Source organism: Protopterus annectens, chromosome 14.part0, assembly GCF_019279795.1.
Source record: "Protopterus annectens isolate FY-2018-M chromosome 14.part0, PAN1.0, whole genome shotgun sequence".
Taxonomy (NCBI): domain Eukaryota; kingdom Metazoa; phylum Chordata; order Ceratodontiformes; family Protopteridae; genus Protopterus; species Protopterus annectens.
Window position 1 is genome coordinate 964,107,425 of NC_056748.1, and position 27,925 is coordinate 964,135,349.

The following is a 27,925-nucleotide window of genomic DNA, read 5'->3' on the forward strand; positions in this document are numbered from 1 at the left end:
GCGGTGGAGGGGGGGTGTCCTGGAACAGTGGATCCAGGAGTCTCGGCAGATGGCCAATGCCCCATTACTAAGTACACATTCTACTAAGTAGTAAATAATTGACTAGCTTGTGTATATTATGGATAGGTATGGCTAAATATCAATGCATTTCTCTGACAGCTGCAGATGAGTGGGCTGTGAACCAGCAAGCCCATGATGCTAGGCTGCAAAGGCTGCATTGTGAGGCAGGTTAGTAATCAGTCTGCATGTACTGTCATACAAAGAATATAAGAGCCTTAGAAAGTGTTGTACCAGTAGAAATAAATGTGTTAATAGTCTGTGAATAAAGGTATAACCCCCGGTGTGCTTCTGTTTACTCTTCTATCATATGTTTGAGATATGTTCCATACTATAAATAGTACTGTAGTATCTTAAGCAGTTTCACTCACACCGTGGTATGCAGATAAAATGGGTATAAAGTCTTGCATAACAATGTTGGAAGTGCCAAGAGGTCAGTCATATTGTACTAGTGAGGGAGACTTAGATAGAAAACAGTCAAAAGCTTTACATCAATTCCCTGATAGCACAGTATACCGTGATGTTAGCAATATTTTTTTGCACAGACTGTGATACAATGTTCAGATAGAAAGCTGTATGCATAATCACACCCAACAACTGTACAGAATTAGCTTGAATGTTCAAATTGCAGGTTGTATGCATATTTATACCCCACAACTGTTCCAATCTGTCCAGCATGTCCAGATAAATGGCCCATATCACCAGCTTGGTACCCTGTTCCCCTGAAAATTCAATGTGATGATCCAAGAAATGTAGGCAGCTGTCAATGACATATAACTGATAGTCAAACATGTACATAGTCAGAGAATGTATATGAAAACAAACCTGTCAGTCTAGTACCTCACCCAAAGTGTATGACAGCAATTCTCAACATATGTTGCATTAACACCTGCAACCTGACATGCTTGTATATAAGACACAGGTCACGTACATAATAAACTATAAACATATCAGTGTACGATATAAGGCCATTGTGTAGTATAATAATACATGTAAGGGAAAGACCACTGCAGTGACTAAGAATGTTGTGAAAACTACAAGGATATATTACTTGTTAACTGAACCCTCTCTCTCACCCCTACCATATGTGCATAATAACCCAATGACACTCCTCAACAGGTGTGTGTACACTCCAAACTTTTTTTGGGGACTTATGTCCTAATGGTTTATAAATATTCACATTTATTTCTATGCATGTGCCATGTTAAAATACACCCATATTGGTGGCCTGTTACCATCAATGAAACCCACATGTTCCTGTAATGGCCACTGTTGTTCCATATATACATGTGTTCTGCTTGCTCTTCAACTGTGTTAAATCTGGTGTGTCAGGTAATGGGAATACCTATGCATGCTGAATGCTGTTGACTGTTACTAACCCATATCTGCCATAAACCTGCGACAACACAGCTCATATGGGAAGGCCGGTCCCAGCGGACCAACCTGTCCCACCTCAGCTGACCATGGCACCGGGCACCATCACATCTGGGGCCCAGCCTGGGACTTCCTCCTCCGTGGGCCCTGCGCCACCTTTGGGAGGAACCACTGCAGGGGATGGGGCTCACCCCCCCTCAGAGTAGATGCAGAGGGGAACCTGTCACCCATCAACAGGTCCAGACCATGGTGTGTAGGGAGCTCGATCGGGAGTATCGAGAGTGGCTACTCCAGCTTGAGGGCTGAGTGGTGCTATTAGAGGGTGAGTCTGCCCCTCCTACACAGCCCCCAGCACAGCCACCTTCGGGGCTGTGAACGTGCAGTGGTGACTGCCCATAGATGGGGACCTCAGTCCCACTGTTACCAGTTCAGGGCTCATGGGCTTGAAACTTCCAAATACCCCTCCCCATTCAAGGTGTTTACCCCCCACATAGGTTCATAGGTAAGTACTAGGCTATCTGCCCAAGGGCATTTATAAGCCTAACCAAAGTATGTTGGCTTTCACCACCCCCTTAGATTAGTTCCCTGTGCCTCTGACCAGCAGAGCCATTAGTTCCCTGCGCCTCTGTCCAGCAGAGCCACTGCAGTGATCCCCAGGATAAATTTTCTGTTTCCCATCCAGCCGTCAAGGTTTCTCTTGAAGAGTGCTATTGAGGGGTTCTGCCTGATGTATATTGGAATCTTGTTCCAAAGCATAGGAAGTCTCTGGGTCAGGAATCTATCCCTCCAGCATATACTATTTATCATTGTGGTAAGGTTTATATCCCTAGAGCATGTGGCTCTCAAGGATTTGTTTTTTTTAGATGGAGCATATCCATCAATTCTAGGTTGGACATGGCCTTGTATGTCAAGCAGAGGTCACCTCTGAGTAAGCGGTTTGCAACCAAGTACAGCTGAAGTTTCTTTAGTCGGGCTGTATAGGTCATCTGTTTGAGGCCAGTAATCCTCTTGGTGAGGTACTTTTGTGGCCTTTCCAGCTGTTGCAGGTGTCTTGTAAGGTACATCCCAAATGGGGCATTGTATTCTATAATGGGTCTAATAAGTGATGAGTACAGAGGCACAATAACCTCCTTTGTTCTGGATGAGAACCCTTTTGAGATTAGGTGGGCCACATAGAAGGATTTTCTAACCACCTTGGCAATATGATTATCAAAGGAGAGATTGCTATCTACTTGGGTCTATAGATCCCTTATTACTTTTTCTGTATTTAGGGGACTACCACCTATGTGGTAGTTCACGGATACTTTGTTTTTTCCAAAGGGGATGACTATGCACTTTTTGGCATTCAGTTTGAGGCCATGATTTTGACATCAGGTATCCGTCTCAGTGAGACCCTTCTGGAGGGTGTCTGTATCAGCTGGAGAATTAGTTATGGCCCCTAGTTTGCAGTTGTCTGCGAATTTGGTCAGACAAAGTCCTCCTGTGCTTGCCTGAACCTCTGAGAAGTATATACCAAACAGGAGGGGTCCTAGGACTGAGCCCTGGGGGACACCACTTGTAACCGGTTTAGAGTCGGATCTAGAGTCTGCAACTCTCACCGTGTGGGTTCTGTCCATGAGCCAATTTGCAACCCATCTCATGACGTAGGGGTTAATGTTCAGGTTGGTGAGTTTGTCTATAATACCAGAATGGGGAATGGTGTCGAAAGACTTTGAAAGGTCTAGTTAGGCTATGTGGACCTCCTTACCCTCATCTAATGCCTTGGTAACTGTCTCAAATAAGTCCACCAGGTTTAGAAGGCATGATCTGCCCTTAACAATGCCAAACTGGGTGGGGTCCAAAGTTTGGAGGTTCCCATTGTCTCTGTTAATGAGTTCCATGATGATGCGCTCCATAGCCTTGCAGACCAGGCTAGTCAGGCTTATAGGGCGATAGTTCCCGGGGTCTGTGGGATAACTGTGGCTGTGTGCCACTCTGTGAGTATGTAGCCTGTAGAGAGGCTGAGTTTGAACAGTGTGTTTAGGTAAGGAGTTAGTTCATTTTGGAGCTCTTGTAAGACACAGCCTGGGACACCGTCTGGTCCCATTGAGGCTGTGTTTTTGGCTTTGGATAGGGCCGTTTTAACCTGTGTGTCAGTGATTGCAGGGCCTTACATTCTTCTGATATGGTTTTAGGCCCTTTAGGGGGTGAGTGAGGTGTGAAGATTGCACTGAACCTGTCTGCCAAAATGTTGGCAATATCAGTCAGTTCAGTGTATTTTCTGCCATTCTGCACCAACTCAGAGCAGATCTGAGAGTTTCCAGTTAGGTTCTTGACATAGCTAAAGAACGCTTTGTGGTTATCTTTGGAGTTCTTGGCATTTTTGCTTTCGAAGCTAGCCTTGGATGATTTAATGAGGGATCATAGTTTCTTCTTGATACTGATCAGGAATGTCTTTCCTTCTAGGGATTTTACTCTTATCTGTACTAGTTTCCTCCTTCTATTGAAGAGCCTGTTTATAGCAGGGGTCCACCAGACTGATTTCCTTTTCTTGGAGGAGTGAGTCTCAGTTTTACTTGGGATAGCACAATCCTTTGTATAGGTTTCAGCAGCTTGAACAGCATTGTCCATTGGCATGGGGGCTGTGAACCTTTCCACCTCTGTCTTAAGCAGCATGAAGTTTGCTTTTGAAAAGTTTTTCACGGTAGTTTCCTTGATTGGGGTTGGGGGCGGAATGTGAATATCCAGAGTGATTAGTCTATGGTCTGATCTAACCAGCGAGGGGTTGACATCAGGTGTGGAACACCGGTCACCCATGTTGGTGATGACCAGGTCCAATATGCTGTTCAATCTGGTGGGGGTGTTGACCAGCTGATCCAGAGTGTTCGAGTTTATAAATTCTAGGAAGCATTGGGCAAGGGAGTTAGTACTTGAATAGTTCTCCCAGTTAATGTTTGGGTAGTTGAAATCACCTAGTATTTGGGTGTTTGGTAGGACCTTCATATTTACCAGTGTCATATACAGGCATCTTGTGTGTTTTGTCTGTTAACCTACCCAACCTCCCTCTCCAAATATACCTACTACCCCACCCAACATCCCACTCTCACCTGAAAAAAAAAGAAAGGGCAATCTGTTCCCACAAAAAATCTTGCCCCATACATAGCTGTCCATTTTGCACACGTGTCCACTGGACACATGTAATCTGGTATAATTGGCATCACAATTAATATATGTTGTCCTCACCTCTCTCCCAGGGTTTGAGGGTCCAAATGTACCTGCAAATATAGTGTATATGCACAGCTGTTGCTGTTGAAAAAATGGGCAGCTATGGACCTTTCCTATACCCTTCCTGCACATGCCTAGCTAATTTCCCTACTGTCGTTCCCTCTTTGTGCCTCATTTTTCACCACTTTCCCATCAACCCTTTTTTCTTTTCTTTTAAAGGAATTAGCGAAGGGGTAATTGTCAGTATGCACTGTGAAGCAGTGGTAAGCGTGTTTGCACGGGTTTGCGTGAGGGTAAGCCATGCCTACACAGGTTGAGAAATTTGAAGCAAACTGACTGCAAGAAAACATAAGCGGAGGTTGATAGTGCTTACCATCGCACAAACCCACACAAAACTGTTTACAGCTGCTTAAAAGTGCCTTAATCACTCTGTAACCAACATCCCTTGTTCTGCCCAGCAACAAAATAAACTGCCTCTCCAAGGTTCCTGCACTCCATGCACAAAGTGATTTACTACTAAACCATGGCAGATATATATAACCTGCAGTTTTCACAAACATATCATGCAGCACAATCAGTCAACAGTACAGGAAATGTATTAATATCATACCACACAACCTGTTAATGCAAAAGTCTGGACAAAGTATGCCACACCATGGGTACAAATAGGGATATATGTCAACTAATGCTCTAATACACTTAAAATGTTGCTAGTTACACAGTTATATGTATTAGAACACATATGCAGAAGGAGGTGAAGTTTGAAACACAAATGTGTTGGCACTAGTTACTGACTTCAATGCTGCGATCATCCATGACTATTGCCAAGTGAATGAGGAACAGGCCAAAATATGAGCCGAACATGGATGGACATATGGACAGATATATATCTGTAAATGTAGACAGATAGACAGCTATATGTAGCTATATATATATATTAATGTATGACTCACAAAAAATCATATAACATCAATTGTATATACATACATAAATATGTTCATATGTATATATATATATATATATATATATATATATATATATATATATATATATATATATATATATATATATATATATAAAACAGTCCAAAACTGTCCACCACGAGGTAAGGTACAAAAACAAAGAACAAAACTATAGTACCAATGGAGTCAGGAAGAACTGGAAACGAATCTTCAGTGTAGAATATTTAATAAATCCTTGTAAACCTGTTGCAGTAAAAATCCACGACAGCGAAAAAAACATTTATATCACAACATAAATTAAGCGCTTTCGTCCGCTAATGCAGTGTTCACTAATCGAACTTCATCAGAATTATACAATGGATAATTCAAAAATACACTAGATGTGAAATAACATTCTAAAATTCTAAAGTACCAGAAAATTGTACTGGTAGGAGGGGCAACTACCACTCCTACCTGATCCATTTGAGAATGTTTCTCACATTAAGATTCCCATTAAGGCCAGGGGACGTGTCAGCCTGAAGTCTAATCTGCCATCTAAGCTCTTTAACTTCAAGTAAAGGATTGCAGTCTCCATAAGGTAATTACACATAATCAAGTACTAGGAACAAAAATCTGCTGCATTGGGAGCTAGAAAGTGTGTGTCTAGCCAAAGCAGTTTTCCAGTCACCTTTCCTTATAGCCTGACGGTGTTCCTTAATGCGATCACTAAGTTTTCTAATAGTTTTGCCTACAAAGAAGGCAGAGCACTCATCACACACTCCCAGATAGACAACGTTAGTGCTATTGCAATCAAAATAATCACTAAACTGTATCACTAAGAAGAGAAAGGGATGTTTTTTTCAAAAAGATTCTTCAAAGACCTAGTTCTCTTGTAACTAAAACTAGGGATGTCGCCCAATACCCTGGACAATACATGACTACTCTTAAAAATATCCCAATTCTTAATGGGTTCTGCATCTAGAGAAATGGGAAGGGGAAATCTGGTGAGATCATCAGCAGAAATCGAAGACTTGGGAATGTAACCAAATTTAAGAATGGGAGGATATTTACTGTATCTGAATGAAGTAACTTCATTCAAAACATCAGAAACCAGATTTTCAGGGTAATGTTTGTCCACAAAAAGTTGTTTCAGAAACTGACTTTCATTAGAAAAAACATCATCATCACTCACAATGCGACTAAGATGTACAAACTGCCCCTTGACTATGTTCCTTTTCATAAAGGGAGGATGTTGGCTTGAAAAATCAAGGTAGTTGTTACGAAAAGTGCTTTTCCTATGGATGTTGGAAGAGAATCTGTAAGTAAGGGGATCTAAGGCCAGGGTAATGTCCAAAAAATGTACTACATTCCCTTTTCCAGAGACAGTAAAATCCAAAAACTGTATACTCCGGCTCAACTGATCAAGAAAACAATCTAGTTCCATAAGAGACCCTTTCCACAAGAAAAAAAATATGGTCAATAAAACGCTTGTAATTACTGATGAACTTGAAACCCTCTAGCTTAGATAAAATGTCAGCTTCCCAAGCCCAAAGTACTAGATTGGCATATGCTGGAGCTACCTTAGCTCCCATGGCTACTCCTTAAAGTTGCTGGTATAAGATACCATTAAACGTGAAAAAGTTATTATCCAAAACCAGCTTAAGCAAAGTGGTGAAAACAATAACTCTGTGAGAGGGAGTAGAAGTATGCTTGACAAGATAATTGGTCACATTTTCCAACCCTTCATGGTGAGGAACGCTGGGGTATAAAGCTACCACATCCAAAGTGACTGGTATGCATTGTCCATCAAGAGGTGGGCACCTGTAGATTTCATCTAAAAATACCCAAGAGTCCTGTAGGTAAAACTGAGAATCTTGAACTAATGGATTAAGGAAAAAATCCAACAAGGCTGAAATAAATTCAGTTTTGGTTTTCCCAGATGCCGCAATGTGCCTAAGAGGGGGATCTGTAGGGTTTTTATGGGATTTCGGTATCCTAAAAAATCTGCTCACCCGTGGGGATTTAACTTCCATGTAATCCATTTCCAGCTCAGAAATACTACCTTCCTGATATAGTCTGGCTAAGGTATTATCAATCCTCAAAAAACTGTTGGAAACAAAATCAGGGGAAACTATTTTGCATTTCTCAGTGTCAGCTAATATAGCTTCCATCTTACTGTTATAACATTTAGTTTCCATAATAACAATACCCGCTCCCTTGACAGCTTTAAGGATTTTAATGTCAGGATTCACACTAAGGCTATCAACTGCTGCCCTCTCTTCCTAAGTTAAATTATGCCATTTAAATGAAATTTTACTGCTTAAAGTAGCTCTTATTTCTCTCTCACAAACCTTTGAAAAAATGTTCAAAGCTGGATTAAGAGGGGGATCAAATGTGCTCTTCCTTTTTAAAGGAGACACTGGACTAACATCTGAGTCAGTACTATCACTGTCTGTAGATGTAGAACCAGAATCACAATCAACAGCATCAATAGGCAACCCACCAGAGTACAATACTCAAGCTAATAACTTCATCAGCATCAGTACCATCGATAAAAGCATTAAAAATTCTTGTTTTTTATGCCCTGTTTTAAGTTAAGTTTTCTGCAAAAAAGCTTAAGACCAATTAAAACATTAGTAACAGAAGCCCTTTGTGAGGGAATGAAGTTCAAGCCTTTGCGTAAACAGTTTAAACAGTGTTCATCAAAAGTAATGTCTGTAAGATTAAAAATGCCTTGGGTGTGTACACGGTCATGAAATGGGTCATTAGAAGCAGTTAAAAATGTCTCTGTCCTCTTGCTCTGCTTCTGCATCTCACTCTCCCTCTCGCTCTGCCTCGACTCCTTCCTCTGGAAAAAATCATAGGACTCTGTCTGGTCATGGGGCTGAACAATAAAAAATGATCAGCACTAGTGGAAGCAATGGGATCAACATTGTCTATACGTTTGAACTGTCTATTTTGTAGTGGGAATGTATTTTTAACAGTAAAGTGGTTGGGATCTGTTAAAAGCCCCTCGAAACTAGTGCTTTGTCTCTTAACTGCATGAGAAACCGGAGTAGATTCCTTGAGAGTGCTGTGACTTGAAATCAACGAACTTTGTGGTAACAGTTCACTCTGGGCACAAGAACTATTAACTTTAACAGGAGAACTACCAACTTCTTCATCTATATTGTGTGTGTGTGTGTGTGTGTGTGTGTGTGTGTGTGTGTGTGTGTGTGTGTGTGTGTGTATATATATATATATATATATATATATATATATATATATATATATATATATATATATATATGGGTTTACTTCATTTGATAGAAAGCACATTTCACTGAAACTCATTTGATAGAAGTCTCATTTCACTGAAATCAATTCCGTGAGCACAATTCACTGACAGCTCACTTCACTGAAAACTTATTTGACTGAAACTCATTTTGTCGAAATGTATATGCCCTCTTCCCCACTGTAGTGCAACCCTGGAGTTAGTATATATAGTAAGGGGGGGTATTTGAAATGTTGTAAATCATAAACATCCATATTTACAAGTCAAATGAATAACTCTTTCCAGAAGATAATATATATCCAAACTATGTGGGGGGGGGCATTGCCCCATACACCCCTTGCAATGTATACTAACTCCAGGGTCACACTACAGTGGGCAAGATGGCATATACCTTTCTACAAAATGCATTTCAGTCAAATGAGTTTTCAGTGAAGTGAAAGGCAGGAGGCAGTAGGCTTGCAGTACCCCAAGTCATGTAAGTAATGTCAATATAGGTGAAGTATACGGTACTGTACATCCAGATACCTTGTGGCAGCTCACCCCTGATACCCCCACATTTTGTAACAGCCTAGGTCATTTATGGTGCTCCCCACCTAGACTCATTAATACAGGCCCAGGTGCTGTGGTAGCATTGTCACCTCACAGTTAGACGTTGCATGTTCGATTCTCAGTTAGAGCGTCTTCTGTGGGTCGACATGCGTGAATGGGCATTCATTCTTTGAAGGTTGTGTGTTGGGCCCGGCAAGCCAGCACGTAAAAATCTACTGCCAATCATTAGCAGACCGGAGTTCCGCTGTGGCGACCCCTAACCGGGAAAAGCCGAAAGACAGTTTATACCACTGTTACATACACTGGCCTCTGCAGTGCATAAGGGTACACATGTGCTGCGTAGGTGACGCCCACACATATATGGCCCCAGCCCCACTGTATGTGTGGGGGATACAACAGCAGTGGACTAATGGCAGCAATGGCAGTGTGATATACTCACAGCCCACTACAGAACAACCCCCAACAGCATGACATATGTGCAAAGCTTGATATGTAGATGGAGGACAGAGGTTGGCACACAGGCACATATGTGGAACACTGTTGACATACACTAAGCAAGATGCTGGTTTTACAGGATAGTCTGCAACATACCCTTAGTCAGGGAATTGAGGTTAGTAATAGAAATGGATGTAGCCATGTACTGATAGCTCGCAACACACACACTACCAGTGTAATATCTGACACAGGACCTGTGTGGTGGATAGACAACATATGATAAGCATACCTCTGTCCAGCAAGAGGATAGGCCCACAGTACTGAGCTGTGCAGACAGACTGCATTCCAAGGTACACTAGTATGTACACACACACACCCTGTAACACCAGTACTATGCACAGCATAACACAACTCTACTCGCAGTCTGTCTGTAGTTCCTGATCCTCCTATGAATATGTGGCCGCTCTGAGTGTGCAGGTTCTCCTGTAAGAGGTATTGCTACCTGCTGTGTGTATCACTGATGCCCACACACAGGAAGAATGTCCATCAAACAGGCAATGTAAAGGGACCATGCCCACATGCTGTAGGGATTTATAATGGGTGGTTGCCATGACAGTGGTAATTAAATATAGTACACATGTGTCATTTTATATATATATGGCTATCTGGATAGGTATATGTACATATATTTCCACCATATGTCCTGGGCATGGAGTGTAGCCGTACCCCACCCCTACAGTCCCAAAGTTGTAGTGCAAGGGGATGTCAGGTATGTATAGCAGATATATTAGTAGACTGTTGCTACTGTCATTGGGATTGTCTTCACAGACATGGTGTGTGTGGATGATGAAATCTGCTTGTATCATGTGTGCCATTGGCTACTGACAGACATCCTAAGGAAATCATTGTAAAGTACTGCTACTAGAATGTAATGCCCCTGTGGAATGCAGCAGAGATATTGGCCACTATATATGGAACTTCAGACACACCCTGTACAGTCCAGAGGTATGCACATAATCCCTTAGTGCACCACATGTGTACCAGGCCTGACAATATGGATGTAGACAGCCATGTAGATGGGTATAACACATAATGACTGGTATACATTTGGCACCATAGGTGTTGGATTCACACACGCCTGTCTGGCCTGACACATAATGTCTGCTGGTACAGGGGTGCCATGGACACATACTACCCACTAGGTATTGACATACATCTGTACAGCCTCCCACTGCTCTGTCTGACATACATGACATTTAAGGGAGGCCCAGCAGCAGTACATCTGGCAAGTATCTGCACATGACATCCCCCTTTTTAAGTGCACTAAGCTGCTAGGCATGTAACAATACACTGTGCAGGCTACAGGCAGACTGGCTCAACACTGGCCTACATCTCGTATGGGGGAATGCACATGTACCTGCATATATAGCAGGCTTGACAGCCATGTCACAGCACAGGGTAAGATACACCTGTGTGACAGTGCATAACCACAACCAATGTGAACACAGCCACAGCCGCATATGGTAAGCTAGCATAATATTACAGTATATGGACTATCTGTTCTACACCATCCTCATAAGTGCCACTCACAGAATGTCCCTACATATACTGGGTACCACACACTTTGGTTTGATGGCTGTCTGTGGTATGGGACATGTGTGTGTATGGCCCTACAAACATGTACGGCAAAACGGTGCCATACAGTGAGGCAGCATGTAACATCTGATACAAGGGGAGCTAGAACAATGACATCTACCACAGTCTGTACACAGGCTAAAGTACATATTAACAATACACACACTGCTGACAGTCACCATCACTACACAGACCTCAGTACTGTGCAGACATCCACAGAATGTCCAGCTTATGTCATGAAATATAACCCCTACTGTACATGACATGTGTAGCAATCTGATATATAACTGGCTTGTTATCAGATATGATGACACTATTTATGGTGTACAGCACATATACACCACTTCATGCATGCCATATGTACAAAGGTTGACAGTGGTGTGGCTGACAGCACATACACAGGGCCAGTAGAGACATGTTACTGTGATAACCTTGTATATCTTCCATTGTAACAATGTTTATTGCAACATATGTCCTATGAGGGATATGAAGTCAGTAACTGTCAAGGCCTTCACCATCTACAGACTGCAATTCTCACACTACTTTCTGCATTCCACAGATAGATGCACTGTGGCTAACACATGAAACCATAGGCATAACACTACCCAGTCTGCAGATGACTCTGCAGATGGGGATTCCTTATATACATGGAACCGACATGGCAGGTATTGCTACATGTATGACAGGCATATCCAGACAAACACTGTTACAACATTACTCCAAATGTAGTATAGCAGCACTTACAATCTGTAGTCAGGTCAGGCACATCCCCCTCCTGTTTGTTGCCCTCTTTCCACAGTGTATGCTGTTAGAGATAAATCCCCAATCCATCTGAGTTGCTGTTTGCCAAACAACAGATTTAGTTCCTGCTCACAGTGACTGAAAAGGCCCAACGCCACCATGATGTTCCTAGGTGTTGGAGTCTGTTTACATGCAATTGGCTATGGGATTGTTACCACAGCTGTTCCACATGCAATCAGCTAGGGGAGGGCTGCAATTCATGCAGAGGCCATCAGCTGATCATGAGCATCACGTAAAATATACATGCTGCTGCCTAAGCAAGGCAGATGTGGGTCTCCACATCCACCAGAGAGGGAGTGGGAGAGGCAGACAGAGGCAAATACATGTCAGGGAGGGGTGGGAGTGTAAAACTGAAGCATGTTTGTGTCACACACCTACCAGCACAGGGTATCAAACCCCCGACAACTATTTAGTGCTATTACAGTTCGATGCAGTTATTGGATGCACCACATGGGTTACCTAATGTGGAGCACTCAGAACATATATGTGAGGGTGAGTGACATCTGCAACAGGGATACGGTAGATATACTGTAGGTGTCGTACATGTGGCTGTCTGCATGAAGAGGTGCCAGCATCAACACAGACACACTCACAGAGGGATACACACACATTGACACACTTGGCAAAGCCAGGAGTGCAACTTATCACTAGTGGGATTGCCACAACACATCAATGTGCGGGTATCACATGCACCACATGGGTCATACGGAGGCCGTATGGGCAAAGAGTTTGAGGAGATGTTAGACATCAGACAGCATGCTTCAGTATGCCTTGGGGGGCTGTAGTGAGTATGGATGTGGACATACGCATCATACAACACACACACACCAACACACAGGAAGCCAGTTTTGACATGCATGGGTGCATGTCTACACGGGTGTGTGGTGGTCAACTGTGCCAGCAGGCTGTACAAGGGTAGGCAATGGGTATATCTTGGCATCAGGCCACATGACAATGGTCTGCATTGTGGCTCAGACCTGTAGTTAATGCATTTGCCCACACAGGTGGGTATTGCATCCCCCATCCAGTCACCTGGTTGACTATTGTGTGTGGCCAATGCTGTACAACACATGTCATGTATGTGTTCCTTAGTCCATGACATGGATGGTGTCCGGGATGTGCACACCTCCCACATGCATTTACCGTGACATGTGGAACTGTACCTGGGGTGTCTGGCCCATGTTGTGAACACAGATTATCATCAGATGTGCCAGTCTTGCCCACCTGTGGCAGGAACTGGTAATGTCCAGCAGGTTTACCCTTCACCTACATTGATGGCATGCCAACAGCATTCCCTGATATCAGTGTCATCTGTCCATACAGAGCATGTTGTCAGGCATGGTATGTCTGTTGTGAGTCACATGTGAAGGCACTACAGGTGGTGCAGGTGTCCATTGGGGAACATGGTAGAGGTGCACTGTCTGCATGTACGTGCATATTGGACAGATGGGCAGGGTGACATGACCTCTGCTATCACTGCATATTGACTATCAGTGGCCAATAGGCAGTGTACTACCTACATATTGGCTGCTGCCTAGGCATGTGTGTTCATATGACATATGGGTTGAGTGTGTGCTCTGGGTAATAGTGGGATTGCTAACTTGGATTGGCTGACCTTGATGTCACATGTATGGGTATGGCTTTGCACCCCAGCCTCCCAGCTAATTTACATCTGTTATCCCTATATGGTTGCCACCATAAAAGAAATGAGCAATACCACACACACACACACACACACACACACACACACACACACACACACATGCATACACCTGTCTGGGAGTAGGACCCCTAACTAACCAGTTTATTACACTACTGCACTACACAGTTATAGTACGCACTACGGACATTACTGGAATGCTTTTTCCCCAAAGGTGTAGTTCACAGCGACTGACATCAGCAGGATTACCAAAGTAGGGCATTTCAACTGTAATGCAAGTGACTAGACTAAAATGAATTACTCCCTACACAGACAGTGAGACACACACAATACATCAACAACTGACTTGTATGGGTATAGAAAACCTGACTACAGTCTATATCACACTACAGCATGGTGCTGTTATGGGACACACCACAGGGATTACTAAAGACATCCTTCCCCAAAGGTGTATTTCACATTGAATGACATCAGCAGGTTTACCAAAGTAGGGCATTTCAACTGTACTGCAAGTGACTAGCCTAAAATGCATTGCTCCCTACACAGACAGTGAGACACACTGAAAACATCCATGTGTGGATATAGAACCCCTGATCAACGTCTATATCATACTACAGCATAGAGCAATTATAGGCCATACCACAGGGGTTACTAAATAACTTTCTCCCCAAAGTTGTACTTCACAATGAATAACATCAGCAGGATTGGGAAAGTAAGGCATTTGAAATATACTGCGAGTGAGTATCCTATGATGCATTGCTCCATACACAGACATTGCAGCACACGCAAAACATCCAGAACTGCCATGGGTGGAGATGGAACCCTACCACAGTTCTAAATCACACTACAGCAGTACACAGTTACAGGATGTGCTACAGAGATTACTAGGCTATGACTTTCCCACAGGTGTATTTCTAGGTGAGTGACATCAGCAGCCTTGCCAAAGATGAGTATATGAATTCTAAGGAGTGTGACTGACCTAAAAAGCATTGTTCATTATTCAGTGATAGACAAACAGAGACACACACACACACACACACACACACACACACACACACACACACACACACACACACACACACACACACACAGTTGCCAAGTCTGGGGTTAGAACACCTACCTAATTATTTTTATCACACTATAGCAGTATGCAGTTACATGATGTGTTACAGAGATTACAAGGCTATTATATTCACAGAGTTGTATTTCCAGGTGAGTGACATCAGCAGCTTTGCCAAAGTTGAGTATATGAATTGTACAGAGTGTGAGTGGCCTAAAAAGCATTGCTCTCTACTCAGTCAGACACACACAGTTGCCAAGTCTGGGGTTAGAACACCTACCTACTTTATCACACTACAGCAGTACACAGTTACAGGACATGCTGCAGAGATTACTAGGCTATCATTTTCCCAGAGTTGTATTTCCAGGTGAGAGACATCAGCAGCCTTGCCAAAGCTGACTATATGAATTGTACAGAGAATGAGTGGGCTAAAAAGCATTGTTCCCTATTCAGTCATACACACACACACACACAGATTCACACACAGTTGCCAGATCTAGGGTTAGAACACCTACCTAACTACATTATCACACTACAGCAGTGCGCAGTTACAGGACATTCTACCGAGAGTACTAGGCTATGATATTCCCAGAGGTGTATTGCTAGGTGAGTGACATCAGCAGCCTTGCCAAAGTTGAGTATATGAATTGTACAGAGTGTGAGTAGCCTAAAAAGCATTTCTCTCTACACAGTCAGAGACAGAGAGACATGCACACAAACACACACTCGCCAAGTATCGGGTTAGAACTACTACCTAGCTAGTTTATCACTACAGCAGTACGCAGTTATGGGACGCGCCATGGGGATTATTAAGCTACAACTCCCCCAAAGGTGTAATTCACATTAGATGACCTCAGCAGGCTTGTCATGATACTGCTATGGGGAGAGTGGTGTGTGCATGGGCTGTAACCCATTCATGTAGGGGTTGTCATGCCACATGCAGGCACACACGGGGTCATATGCCACAGGTACATGTATACAGCTACTAGGTGACTACTTCCTTGTACAGTCATGTTGCACAGCTGGCACGTGCACCATATAGTCTGTCATGCTGACAGATACTGGTGGCTAGTATCTATAGTGAGTGACATCTGCACCTCGTATTTGGGGCCCTTTGGCTGTGTGCTGGGTGGGACAGGCCCAGATGGCTCCTTGTCACGGTCACCCTCTTCCACACATCTATGTCTGTCTACCTTTGGCTTATTATAGTGTGTTGTCCTTACATATATGTCGTATTCCTATCCACTGTGTGTGCAAGGCAGGAGTGGTGCATACTGACATGTGTCTGCAATAAGAACTGCAACTGCCAGATATGTCTGTCCCACTGGTGTTTGCTGACACGGCCTTCATGTGTTTAAGTGTGTGAGCATGCCCAGTATGACCTTCCAGTATGTTGTTGATTGACATTGCCTTCATTCTTCTAGGTGTGTGAGCTAGCCCAGTATGGCTATCTATATTGCATGTGTGGATCAAGTCCAGGTAGTTTGTACTCTTTGTGTTGTACATCGACAGATAGCATGCTGTGTCTGCAGTGTATATATTGGTCAATTGGCATTGACTGTTGGTACATTTCTGCATAGTGGGGGGGGGCACCTGACTATTTCTACATTTCTACACAGGGGTGGGGGGGCAAACCTCACTGTTACTATAAGTGTACATAGGATGGTGGGTCACACCTGACACTTTTACACATTTGCTAGGACTGTACTGGTATGTTGGGTACACCATTTCAGTCTGTAGTCTTACCTATCGTGCTGGCTAGAGACATACCAGTGTACTACAGATTTTAGCTTTAACTACCTACATATTAGTTTCTGACTTCCTAGCCTTCACAACTTACATCCAACTGCCTGGCCTGCTGTAGTCTGTCTGTGTAGACCTGGGGGAGGGGTTACCCATAGGGCTCATTCAGAGGCCATAGTACAGCATTTGTTTGTGTTTGTCTACACCTATCCTGCTGGCTGTGACTGGTTGTTGGGTATGTGCCCCCCAACTGGCATGTGTGAGTCACTTACCTTGTGGGTGTCCCAGTATTGAGGGTAGTGCTGCAAGGCTGCCTATGTCGAATGCACATAGTACACTTCCTATAAATGGTTGAGCACAGGTAGTGTCATGTTTGGCATCCCTTTTACTGTATGTGCGAGTCGGAGAGAGGTGTCATTCCCTGTGTCCCTACTGTGTCAGTGCAAGTGCTATGTGTTGCCTCTTTGCCAAGGCCAGGGCATACTGGGCATGCCTCCTTCTGCCTACTGGGGCAAGCTCAGGTTGTTCCTCCTCCAAGTCACTCTGTGCCTGTGCAGGCCTTGGCACTGTAGGGGGGGGCTGTGTGGCCCTGCCCCATGCTGTTCCTGCTGCAGCTGTTTCCACAGGATCATATAGTGTAGCATGGCACATAAAAGGACAATTTGGGTACATATAGTTGGTGAGTACTGCAAGGATCCACCGGATGTGTCCAGGCACTGGAACTGTGACTTGAGCATCCCAAACACATGCTCTATTATGATTCGTTTTTGTGAGTGTGCCTCATTATAGAGTTCTTTTTCGGGTGTGCGTGCATTTCTGATGGGTGTCATCAGCCATGGCTCCAGTGTGTATCCAGCATACCCAACTAGGTGACCGTGTGGGATGTCCCCACTGGCAAATGTCTGGTACAGCTGCATCAGATGCCAGATGTGGGAATCATGGTAGCTTCCAGGGCAGCCAGCACACACATTTATTATTATGCACCGGGCATCGCACATGACCTGGCAGTTGATGGAGGGGAAGCCCTTGCAGTTGATGTAGATCCTACCCCTGGTGCTTTAATGCATATGTGCATGCAGTCTATTGCACCCACTACCTCAGGGTATTCTGCTATTTGGTGGAAGAGATGCATATTGCTGACCAACACCTCACAGGTGATGGAGAAATATACGTGCTCACCGATATGTGCTGACATGGCATCCAGGAACTGGTGGAGTACCCTGGATGCTGATGCCTGTGAAATCCCCATTATGTCTCCAGTTGGCCTTTGGAAGGTACCTGTAGCTAGTATTCGTAGGCCTACACATACCTTGGTATCCACTGGGATGGGTTCCACTCTGCTAGTTCTGTGTGTGAGGCGTGGCCAGCACAGCTCAACAATTTGCTGTAGGAGGTCCCTGTCCACCCTATAGCACTCCACTATCTCCAGCTCATGTAGCCCTTGGTGGCTTACCCTGGGTCTGTACAGTCTTCTCCGTCTCCTCACTCTGGGTTGCTCAGCAGCATTCACATCCTCACCACCCTCAGCCTCTTGCACATGCTGGTTTATGATAGCAAAAGCAGCCCCTAACATTTTTTCTCTTGCTTTCGTTTTGTAAAATTTCCCTGTCTGTATAGACTGGTGGTGCAGAAGTTTTGGGAAAAACAAGGGGAAAAGGTGTTTGCATAGTTTATAGTGGTGTGCTGGGCTGGGCTGGGCTGCTGCCTGTGTAATTGGCTGTTTCTGATACATTTCACCTGTCAGCTAAGCTAGTTCTCCTTGATTACCTTCCTACTGCTGTTTTCCCTTCCCATTGCCTCCCCTGTTTATGCCTGTGTGTGCACTGCGCAAATGGAGTGCTCAAATGTGCACAGAGCTGCTATTTCCTGATTTAACTTCCTTTTTCTTCCTGTAAAACCCAGTGCATGGCACGCGCGCCCATTTACACTTTGTAAAGAGTGCTAGGCAGTTTGGACACACCTCTAGCTTAGCTGTGCTAAGCTAGGAGCAGTCTCGAGCCACAGGGCTCCAATCCATTTACAGTATGCCTGACACACACCCCCATGATGTCACCTATATCCTAGTCTTGCTAGCTATTTCTGCTCTTACACTCTTGGGACCTGCCTCACACCCTGGGGAAATATGGGATTCACTATCCTTCTCCTCATTTGCATAGGATGGCCTGCTAATGCATAGTTACATGTCCCAAACTGATCCTCCCCACTTAGCAACCACTACTCACTGACCAGGTTGTCTTCTGCCTGCCATTGACTTGCATGGCAGAATACTGATTTTTAGTTAGAATGCTCATTTTAAGTTTATTTTCTTTTCCCCCCGATCCTGTTTGCACGCCGCTGCCCTATGCTTAAACAGCTGAGATCGGTGAAAAAAAAATAAAAGTTGATTTTTTTTTTTTATTTTTTAAACAGTTTGCAATGCCATTGGCTTTATACTTGGCCATTGGCATGCTTCCTCAATGATACGCAGCCTTTATTTGGAGCTGTCATAGCTCCTTTTTGGAATTTGCAGAAATGTACTCGGTTACTAACCGAATACATTTCTGCAGATTACACTAGTCTTGCACGGACTATTGCAAGCTTCCTGGATTGCAAAATCACCTCATTTGCATGGATTTCTCCTGCAAATTAGGTGATTTGCATACCAGGGCTTTGTCTGTGCAGGATTAGTGCTGGAGCTCTCGTGCACGTCACTGCCGGCTGTTCCTGGATCGCACGGCAGACATATTGCCTGCATGAGCTCCTGCACTCATCTTGCACTCCATGCAAGCTTTTGAGAATCCGGGTGTTAGTCTTTCCAACATTTCCCTCATTCACTCTGGAGTCCCAAATGACTTCATTTTTGCACCTTTTCTGGTCCCAGTCTTCATCTACCAACTCCTACCAGACCTGCCTAATAGTAATAATACATAATTTCTTTCTTATCCTCAATAGTCCACTTTTAGTAATGAGAGTAATGTGGAAGAAAGATAGTCAGATAGTTCCAATAGTAGTAGGAGCAATGGGTCTTATAAAAAAGAATCTACAATCATATATAGATATGTTACCAATACATGTAACTGTATGAATTGCAGGAGGAATTGCAGGAGGAGTCATTATTGGGCACATTGCAGGTGCTGCGAAGAGCACTTCTGGCTGACATCAAACATTGAAACAATACTAATTGTACTTTGACTTAGGAATTAGGTCCATTCCTGTCATGGTATTTGAAACTCCAAAGATTTGGAGAAATTAAAAGTGAGAAGACCTGCCCCATTTTTTTACCACTACTTCATGCAGATGAAATGGTCATCTCTAGGTCTGTACCCTCACATAGTACAACTGAAACTCAACTTGAATAGGACCTTCTAAAGCTATAGCACTAGCTAAACACCAAGAAACTACTGTTCATTGCCAAAAAAATGTCATGATATGCAGCACTAATAAAACATATCCAAATTCCCTCAATCCTTTCATAACCTTGATTGTTATAACAATCCCATTAAAACAGCACCTTGTTTACATATTTTGGGATCTAGCTAGGCCAGTCATAACTTCCATGAGCACAGAGAAAAACTGAAAGTCAAGATTAACATTTTACTCCTCTTGGCCAACAAATTATCTCAGTTCCTTTCACATCCAACAAGGGCTACTCTAGATGAAGGTATTCTCCTTGCTAAACTTGAGTATGGTCTCTGCTTGTTTGCATCTGTCGCTGTCAAACACAATACAAGCCTTCAGTACCCTTTCCAATAAAATATGCTGATTCATGTCTAACCCACCATGGAATGAACACTGCTGCCTTTCTGTTTCAGCTGTTAAGTGGCTCCCAGTGCAGGTCTAGTCAAATGTACTACTTGTTCCTTACTCTTCAAAATATTTTTAGTGCCACTCAAACCTATAACCTAAGAAGCCAATCCAGAGCCATTCCTTCCCTACAAGCCCTTCTCTCAAATTGTGCTCTACTAGCCATTACTTCTGTGTACTGGCCCAAAAAATGTGACTGTCACTTTCTCCTGATTTAAGTGATCACACAAACCACTGCCTCTTCATGCCACAGTTCAAATAATGCTTACTAAAACAGACTGAATGCCACTTACACCAATATCTGCAACTGCGTATTACCTTTACCTCCCACATACCTGGTCCACGTTATTAAGTCACTCATCCTAAACTGTGATTCTACCTTCCCATGCCGTTACTGGTCTAAACATACTATGCATAATCTAGTTGGTCTCTTGGTTTTCTTCACCTAACTGCTACTGCCATATCTTTCCCCACGTCTACCTACTACTGTCCATTACGACTATCCAAATCTCCAGCCACTTATGTAACTACATATTTGTGGTTTGTTATATGTGAGATATATGTGGTTTGTTATATGTGAGATATATGTGTGTGTGTATATATATATAAAAGTCTTTTGGCTTTTCCCAGTTAGGGGTCGCCACAGCGGAACTCCAATCAGCTCATGATTGGCAGTGGATTTTTACGGTGCCAAGTTGCCAGCCCAACACCCAACCTTCAATGAAGGCACGCCCATTCACGCTTGCACCTACTAGCATGTCTTTAACGTCACACGACCGCAGGGAGGACATGCAGACTCCACACAGAAGGCGCTCCAGCCGAGAATTGAATGGGATATATATATATATATATATATATATATATATATATATATATATATATATATATATATATATATAGGTATGGGTCTACTTTATTTGGTCGAATTTAATTTGGTCGAAAATGATTTAGGCAGCCCACTTCACTGAAAGCTCATTTGGTCGAATTTCATTTGGTCAGAAATTAAATATAGGTCCTGCCCCACTGCAGTGTGACCTTGGAGTGAGAATAATAAGTAAGGGGGGATGTGGGGGGCGTAGCCCCCCACATTTTGCAAATAGTTTTTACCGAACATATAGGGTCTATATTAGATGAGCGACCGTTCCGATGTTCGAATCATAGATGGTCGACATCATGTGACCGAACATCCGAAAGGTCGAAGGTGAAAGTCAATGGCTTTTCACATGCAGAATGGGAAATTTTCACTTTCTGCACTGAAGGGCATTCTCGGAGTTGGTATATTTAAGTAGAGGGGGTATGGGGGTTGCAAGGGGACTTGCCCCCCTGCACAGGGTGGTAAGGTAAGTTTTTTTTTTATTATATAGTGGATGTTTCGAACTTCGCTCATATGAGTTCGCTCATGTGAGGTTCGAAGCTTTGAAACTTTGACTATGTAATATAGACCCAACATATATATATATATATATATATATATATATTTATATATCAATGTATTTTTAATGGATACACCTTCCTATAACAGTGAATAAACTACAATTATGTGGGGGGCTGTGTCCCCACACCCCACCTTACTTATTATTCTCACTCCAGGGTTGCACTGTAGTGGGGCAGGGGCTATATTTCTTTTTCGACCAAATGAGCTTTCAGTCAAATGAGCTTTCAGTGAATTAAGTGGGCTGCCTGAAATCATTTTCGACCAAATTAAATTTGACCAAATAAAGTAGACCCACGTAAATATATATGTATATATATATATATATATATATATATATATATATATATATATATAGATATATATAGATATATATATATATATTTATATATATTGTAAGCCAATGCTATTGGTATACTGTACATTGCTTTGTTACATTGTGATAACTGGTCATTATTTGATCAGTGTTCAACCCCAGTAAACAAATTTGAAGAAATCAAAATAAATACATATGGGGAATACAATTTCTTTTGAAAGCATTACTTTGGTCTTTTAAACTTACACTGTAAAATTTTAACAGCTAAAATGCAGAGTTAAATGCTTGTTTACCTATTTTTTCTCACCTGTTGTTAAGACTGGCTTGTTCTGTCCTACGTAATGCTGAACAGGAGAAATGAATACGTTCATTGTCATCTTGCATCTGAAGCCGAATTGGACGCCGCAGGCCCCAGGATATGTTTAGCAAGCCTTCAATGAGTAATTCTCCCTCCTCCTGTATAGATTTGAATAAAAAAATCAGTTAGTACCATGTTAATGACTGTCTGCCAGAACACAACTACACAAGCTACTGAGTACGTGCCTCAAAGCACCTGTGCCTGTTGCACATATGAATGTAAACTCACAAGCCATTCAGTTCCCTGCATCAGAAGGGCCTGCATTCTGACTTCTACATCCTGTCATCTGTTGCCAGTACTCCTTAATCTACAATGGTCAGTGATGCACAATACCAAAAATAATTCAGGATGTATGTTACTTGTTCATTGTGTTACTAAAACTATATGATGCCTCTAAAGCTTTTCGCTTTTTCACATCATTGTTTTCATGTGTAAGTGCAGAATCACAGCTGAATGAGTTACTGGGAATACAGCTTATCTGTAAACACTATTGATAATACATGAAGGCAAAAGTTTATTGACAAGGATGGCCTGTGAAGCTGTAATAGGAGCCTCTCTTCGCTCCTCTTTTTCTCTTTATGCAGGGTGACAATAACTTACTCCATGACAAAACAATTGTTTAAAGAAAACACCTCAAATGTTATTAATTTCAGGTCCTTTATTTAAAAAACATTGTCTCAATAAACAGTATGTAGCACCATCCCCCTCCCCCCCCCCCACAGGCAAATCACACGAATGTTGATCCTTAGCATTTGTGTATGGACCAGGGAATGGTTTAGAAAAATCAGATTATAGTTTTGTATTGCTACATTATTTTTAATCTGGAACTTGCATATTGATAAGACATGCTAGCAGGCAGTAATATCCAAACAGTGCATGGATGAAGTGTGTTTCACAGTTATAAATGTTAAACACATAAATTCTCACAGCCCTAACCCTTATCATTTGTGAGCACATCAAGTAGAACTTCAAAAAGTACAAAATTGTAATCATTCATGGTTCTTAATACCATCTCCCAAGTTCACCGAGGATTCCTAGGTTCATTCAACCTAAACATCAAATCAATCAAAGGAAGTACAGTGTCAACCCTGAAACTAGGCCATAGGTGCAGTGAGATCAGCCCAGGCAATACAACTGAATAAAAACCTGCATATACGTACGTAAGTAAATATGACAGATCTAGAGTTATCAGTGCCAAAAAGTTATCTGAGCTATTTGTGTGTACATAATTACATTTAGCCATTTGTACATATGCCACAAGAACTGAAGAATTAGTCATATACATTAACAATATCAGTACTGAAGCTATTTATGTTAGTGTTGAGAGAAGAAATCCTGACTGTGGCACAGATGACCTGAGTTTGATTAGCATCTTGGGTGGCTGTTGCAACTAGTATGTGATAAGAAAAGGAATTACAAGACTGTGTTCACCTCTTGCCGGGGATGGTATGGGGATATGATGTGGATAACATTCAAAAGCACCAGCCCCGGTCATAAGTCATGATATAGTAGCTGTGCAGAGAACCAAGGCTCCGCTTGGTGGGAAAGTGAAATTGCATGTTGGGGTGTCTCCCACATGGCACTATCGCATGCCCACTTAGGTGACATCAATGAAGCACACAATCAAAGAGGTAGGGGTAAACGTGAAAAACCTCACTAAGAACCAAAGTATGACAGTTTACTGTCAATAAAGCTGATTTGAGCAGTCCTATGGTGGTTCAAAGAGAAACATTGGTAGATTTAGTGCAAACTATGTACAAGGACCCAATGACTTAGGTACAGGCAATGTTCAGTCTCTCAGAGAGGTTCTCAGGGGGAATGGTTGCACTTCACAGTTCAGGTCTGAGCCCACTGCTGTACATACTTGTGATGGACTACATTAGCAAACAGGAGGGAGGGAACAGCTCAACAAAGTTGCTATATGCAGAAGATGTGGTATTGCAGGCAGACTCTGAACAAGAACTTCAGCCAAGGATCGAGGAGTGGAATGCAAAACTGAAGGCAATGAGTACATATAAGATAGCTGTAATGGCAGCAAATGGTGTGATGACAAGAAGATGAGAATTGAGATAGAAGGGAAGATAGTGGAAGAGGTTATCAGCTTCAAGCATCTGAGTGGGGTGGTTTAACAGAAAGGAGGTCAGAATGAGGAGATCAAAGCTAGAATCAAAGGGGCTGCAGCCAACTGGCACAGAATGTCAGGTGTTGTGTATGACAGAACAATGCGAAAGAAGATGAAAAATAAGGTGTACAAAACAGTGGTGTGTCCAGAACTATTGTATGGTACAGAAACCTGGGCAGTAAAAGCAGAGCATTTGAAGAAGATAGTGATGATTAAGATGAAGTGCATGCGATGGGTGGTAGGATGCACACTGTGGGACAGATGAAGAAATGAGGACATCAAAGTAGCTTCAATTGCAGAGTAGTTCAAAGAGAACAGATTACTGTGGGTTGGGCACATGTGCAGAAAAGCAGAATAAAATTTGGTGCAGATGATTTGGGAAAGACAGGAAGCAAGAGGAAACAAGGGCATCCAGCAAAGAGATGGATGGTTTGTGTGAAAGAAAGCCTGTGACAGTCAGGCTTAATTGTTGAAAGAGGTAAGAAATTGGTTATAGCAAGATACTAGACATGCCAGAGGACAACACCCACCATCAGTCACTTCCATGACTGATGTCATGAACAGGCAATGCCTTTGTTGGACAGATGGTCAGGGCCAGCAGCTGTGTACTTTGACAAGTTGTACCAGAAGGTGCTTTCCCATGACATGGCAAGCATCTGGCTATTGCTGCACCTCAGATGACACCACCTTCTGCAAATAATACTATGGCATGAATGGAAAACCATGTAGACCACTGTCAGACAAGAAGCCTCCAAATTACCCCACCTCACCTAAAAAGCAACCAGAAAGGTCACTAATGAATATTCCAGGTCACCTACAGTAGGGACTCCTCTCTTCCCATCCCAGTAGACTTTGCCACCAGTGTTAACCTAGTGCCAAAGACATTGGCCAGCTCACACAGATGACTGCCACCACTCCACCACCTGTAGCATAGCAGGACCTGTGGAGGGATGAGATAAAGAACACATTAGTACACAGATATGGCACACCATACAGTGTCAGTGGAGTGGTACATGGGAAGTGAATATTCTATTGCCAAGAGATTTGCTCCTATCTGATGTTCAGCCCTTTTCTTGGCTACTGTAAATAAATAACAAAAAAGTTTTCACACCTCACTTCATAAGACAATGAGGAGGAAAATGCTTAGAATACTGGTTCATCTCTCCCCCACCCAACCTCTGCCTTCCACTGCTGAAGGAGATTATGGTAGTACTTCTGTAGGTCACTCTACTGATGCCAGCGCTGATCACCAGAACAACTGATGTCTGAAGTATTACTCACCATCAGGCAAGCTTGTGCCTGTTAGCCAGTCTGCAAAGGTGCAGTAGGAACAAGAAAATCTACCTCTCCTTAACACATCAAGCAGGACCCTGCAGCTCACAGTACCTGAGGAAGACATGACCACTACACAGGTCCATTTACATGGATGTGAATTCTGACATTATGTGATGTGTAACCCACTGTATCATACTGCCAACACAGGTCCATATATGGACACACATTCTGACATAATGTGATGTGTATCCCACTGTATCATACTGCCCACACGGGTCCATGTATGGACACACATTCTGACATAATGTGATGGGTATCCTACTGTATCATACCATGTGATGTGTATCCTACTGTATCATACTGCCCACAAAAGTTCATGTACATGGACACACACTCTGACATCACCTAATGATGTATCATACTGCAGCAATGAGATGCTACAAACCATTGTAATGCAACTCCATGATGCTATGGGTCCACATAGGTTGTGTGAATGAGCATGGCTAGCACCCGCTGAGATGGGCGGTGCATTGTGTTCCAGATGTGATTCAGACGTAATGGTTCTGTGGTGATTCATTAATGTAACTACTGTGCTATGAAGCCCATATTCATGTGATGGTATCATTTTTCACGTCACTGCTTAATTGCTTATAAACAAAATTCATTAGGATGTTGACATTGTATAGAAAGTTCCCTGGTATTGACTGCCCAAATACTGTGGCAGAAAATCAAACTAGTAATGCATGACAGTAATGTAAATACCACCTGTGGTATGTGGGATTGAGAACACAGCACAACGACATGACACAGTGGACAGTGGGCAGCTAGAAAAGGATAGAATACAAGGAATAAAAAGACTGCAGTAGACAATATAGCAAGGACAATGCATCATATGGGGATGGGTTAACAGGGCATTCCTTCAACTACATGGAGCCAATATGCAGATGCAAGAAGGGGCGCAGAGAGCTTCTGCTCATTGCAGCAGTGTGCACATGTGGAGTTATGACTGTGCTGTTGTAAGCTATCACTGTATCCTGCCCCAAGACCTATGAAAGTAATGATGGCTGTGCACTGTCAGCCTAATATTCTGCATGGGTAGTATGTCTGATGAACAAAGTGGCTTTTCAGTGCACAAACTTTTATAGCCTGGATGTGACAATACACACATCATTTTGCTCTCTGCTGTCTTTGTCATAGTTCACAATTGCAGAAGAGATGCAATTTTTCATTAGTGCTACAAAATATTTCATCTGCCTGTACCTCACAAGTGGTACTACTACTGTTTTTTTCATTCCTGGACTCTACAGCTTATTTCTCCACTTTATTGTCTGAACACTTCTACATTTATTATGTTTGCAATACATTGTGGGGAATATTTCTTGCTTTTCATTAACATAATTAAAAAAAACATTAGGTCATCTGAATTCTCCGTGGAGAAAATTTGTAAAATTACCTAAATGTTTCCACATACATTGACTTGCTTCCTATTCCTTTGATCATGCTTTACACACCTTTACGTCTGACTATTATAAAAGGTGAAAACACACCTAAGGAGTACAACTTACATTTTAATGTTCATATTGTACTGGGGGCAAGAATCATTGGTGCATTTAAGCAAGGCTCTTGCATGTGGATTGAAATCACTATAATGTAGACTTTATAAAGACTCCAGAGGTGTTTTACACCCATCTCACACTTATTTTCTTCTCTTTGTACCCTATTTGTGTACGCCACACCTAAATACATAGAGCAGCTGAAAGCCTATTTACAACATTTTGCTTGTGCTGTTGCTGGTGTTTGTCACATTTTGTTGCTTAGTTTGACTTGATGTAGCATAACTGGAACTGCAATTCTGAATGACTGGGTCCTGTTATCCTAAATGCTAGTTATGACATTAATGCTGTGA

The 27,925-nt window shown here is 42.7% G+C and overlaps 1 protein-coding gene across 3 annotated transcripts in view; it reads right to left on the bottom strand.

Moving 5' to 3' along the window:
• Positions 1 to 27,925, bottom strand: part of RASSF4 (Ras association domain family member 4) — a 1,767,318-nt gene that overhangs the window by 501,953 nt on the left and 1,237,440 nt on the right. For all 3 annotated transcript variants that reach the window (XM_044056757.1, XM_044056756.1, XM_044056755.1), the window contains exon 4: positions 22,572 to 22,720. In XM_044056757.1, the coding sequence (XP_043912692.1) occupies positions 22,572 to 22,720 (149 nt within the window). The remainder of the gene's footprint in view (positions 1 to 22,571; positions 22,721 to 27,925) is intronic.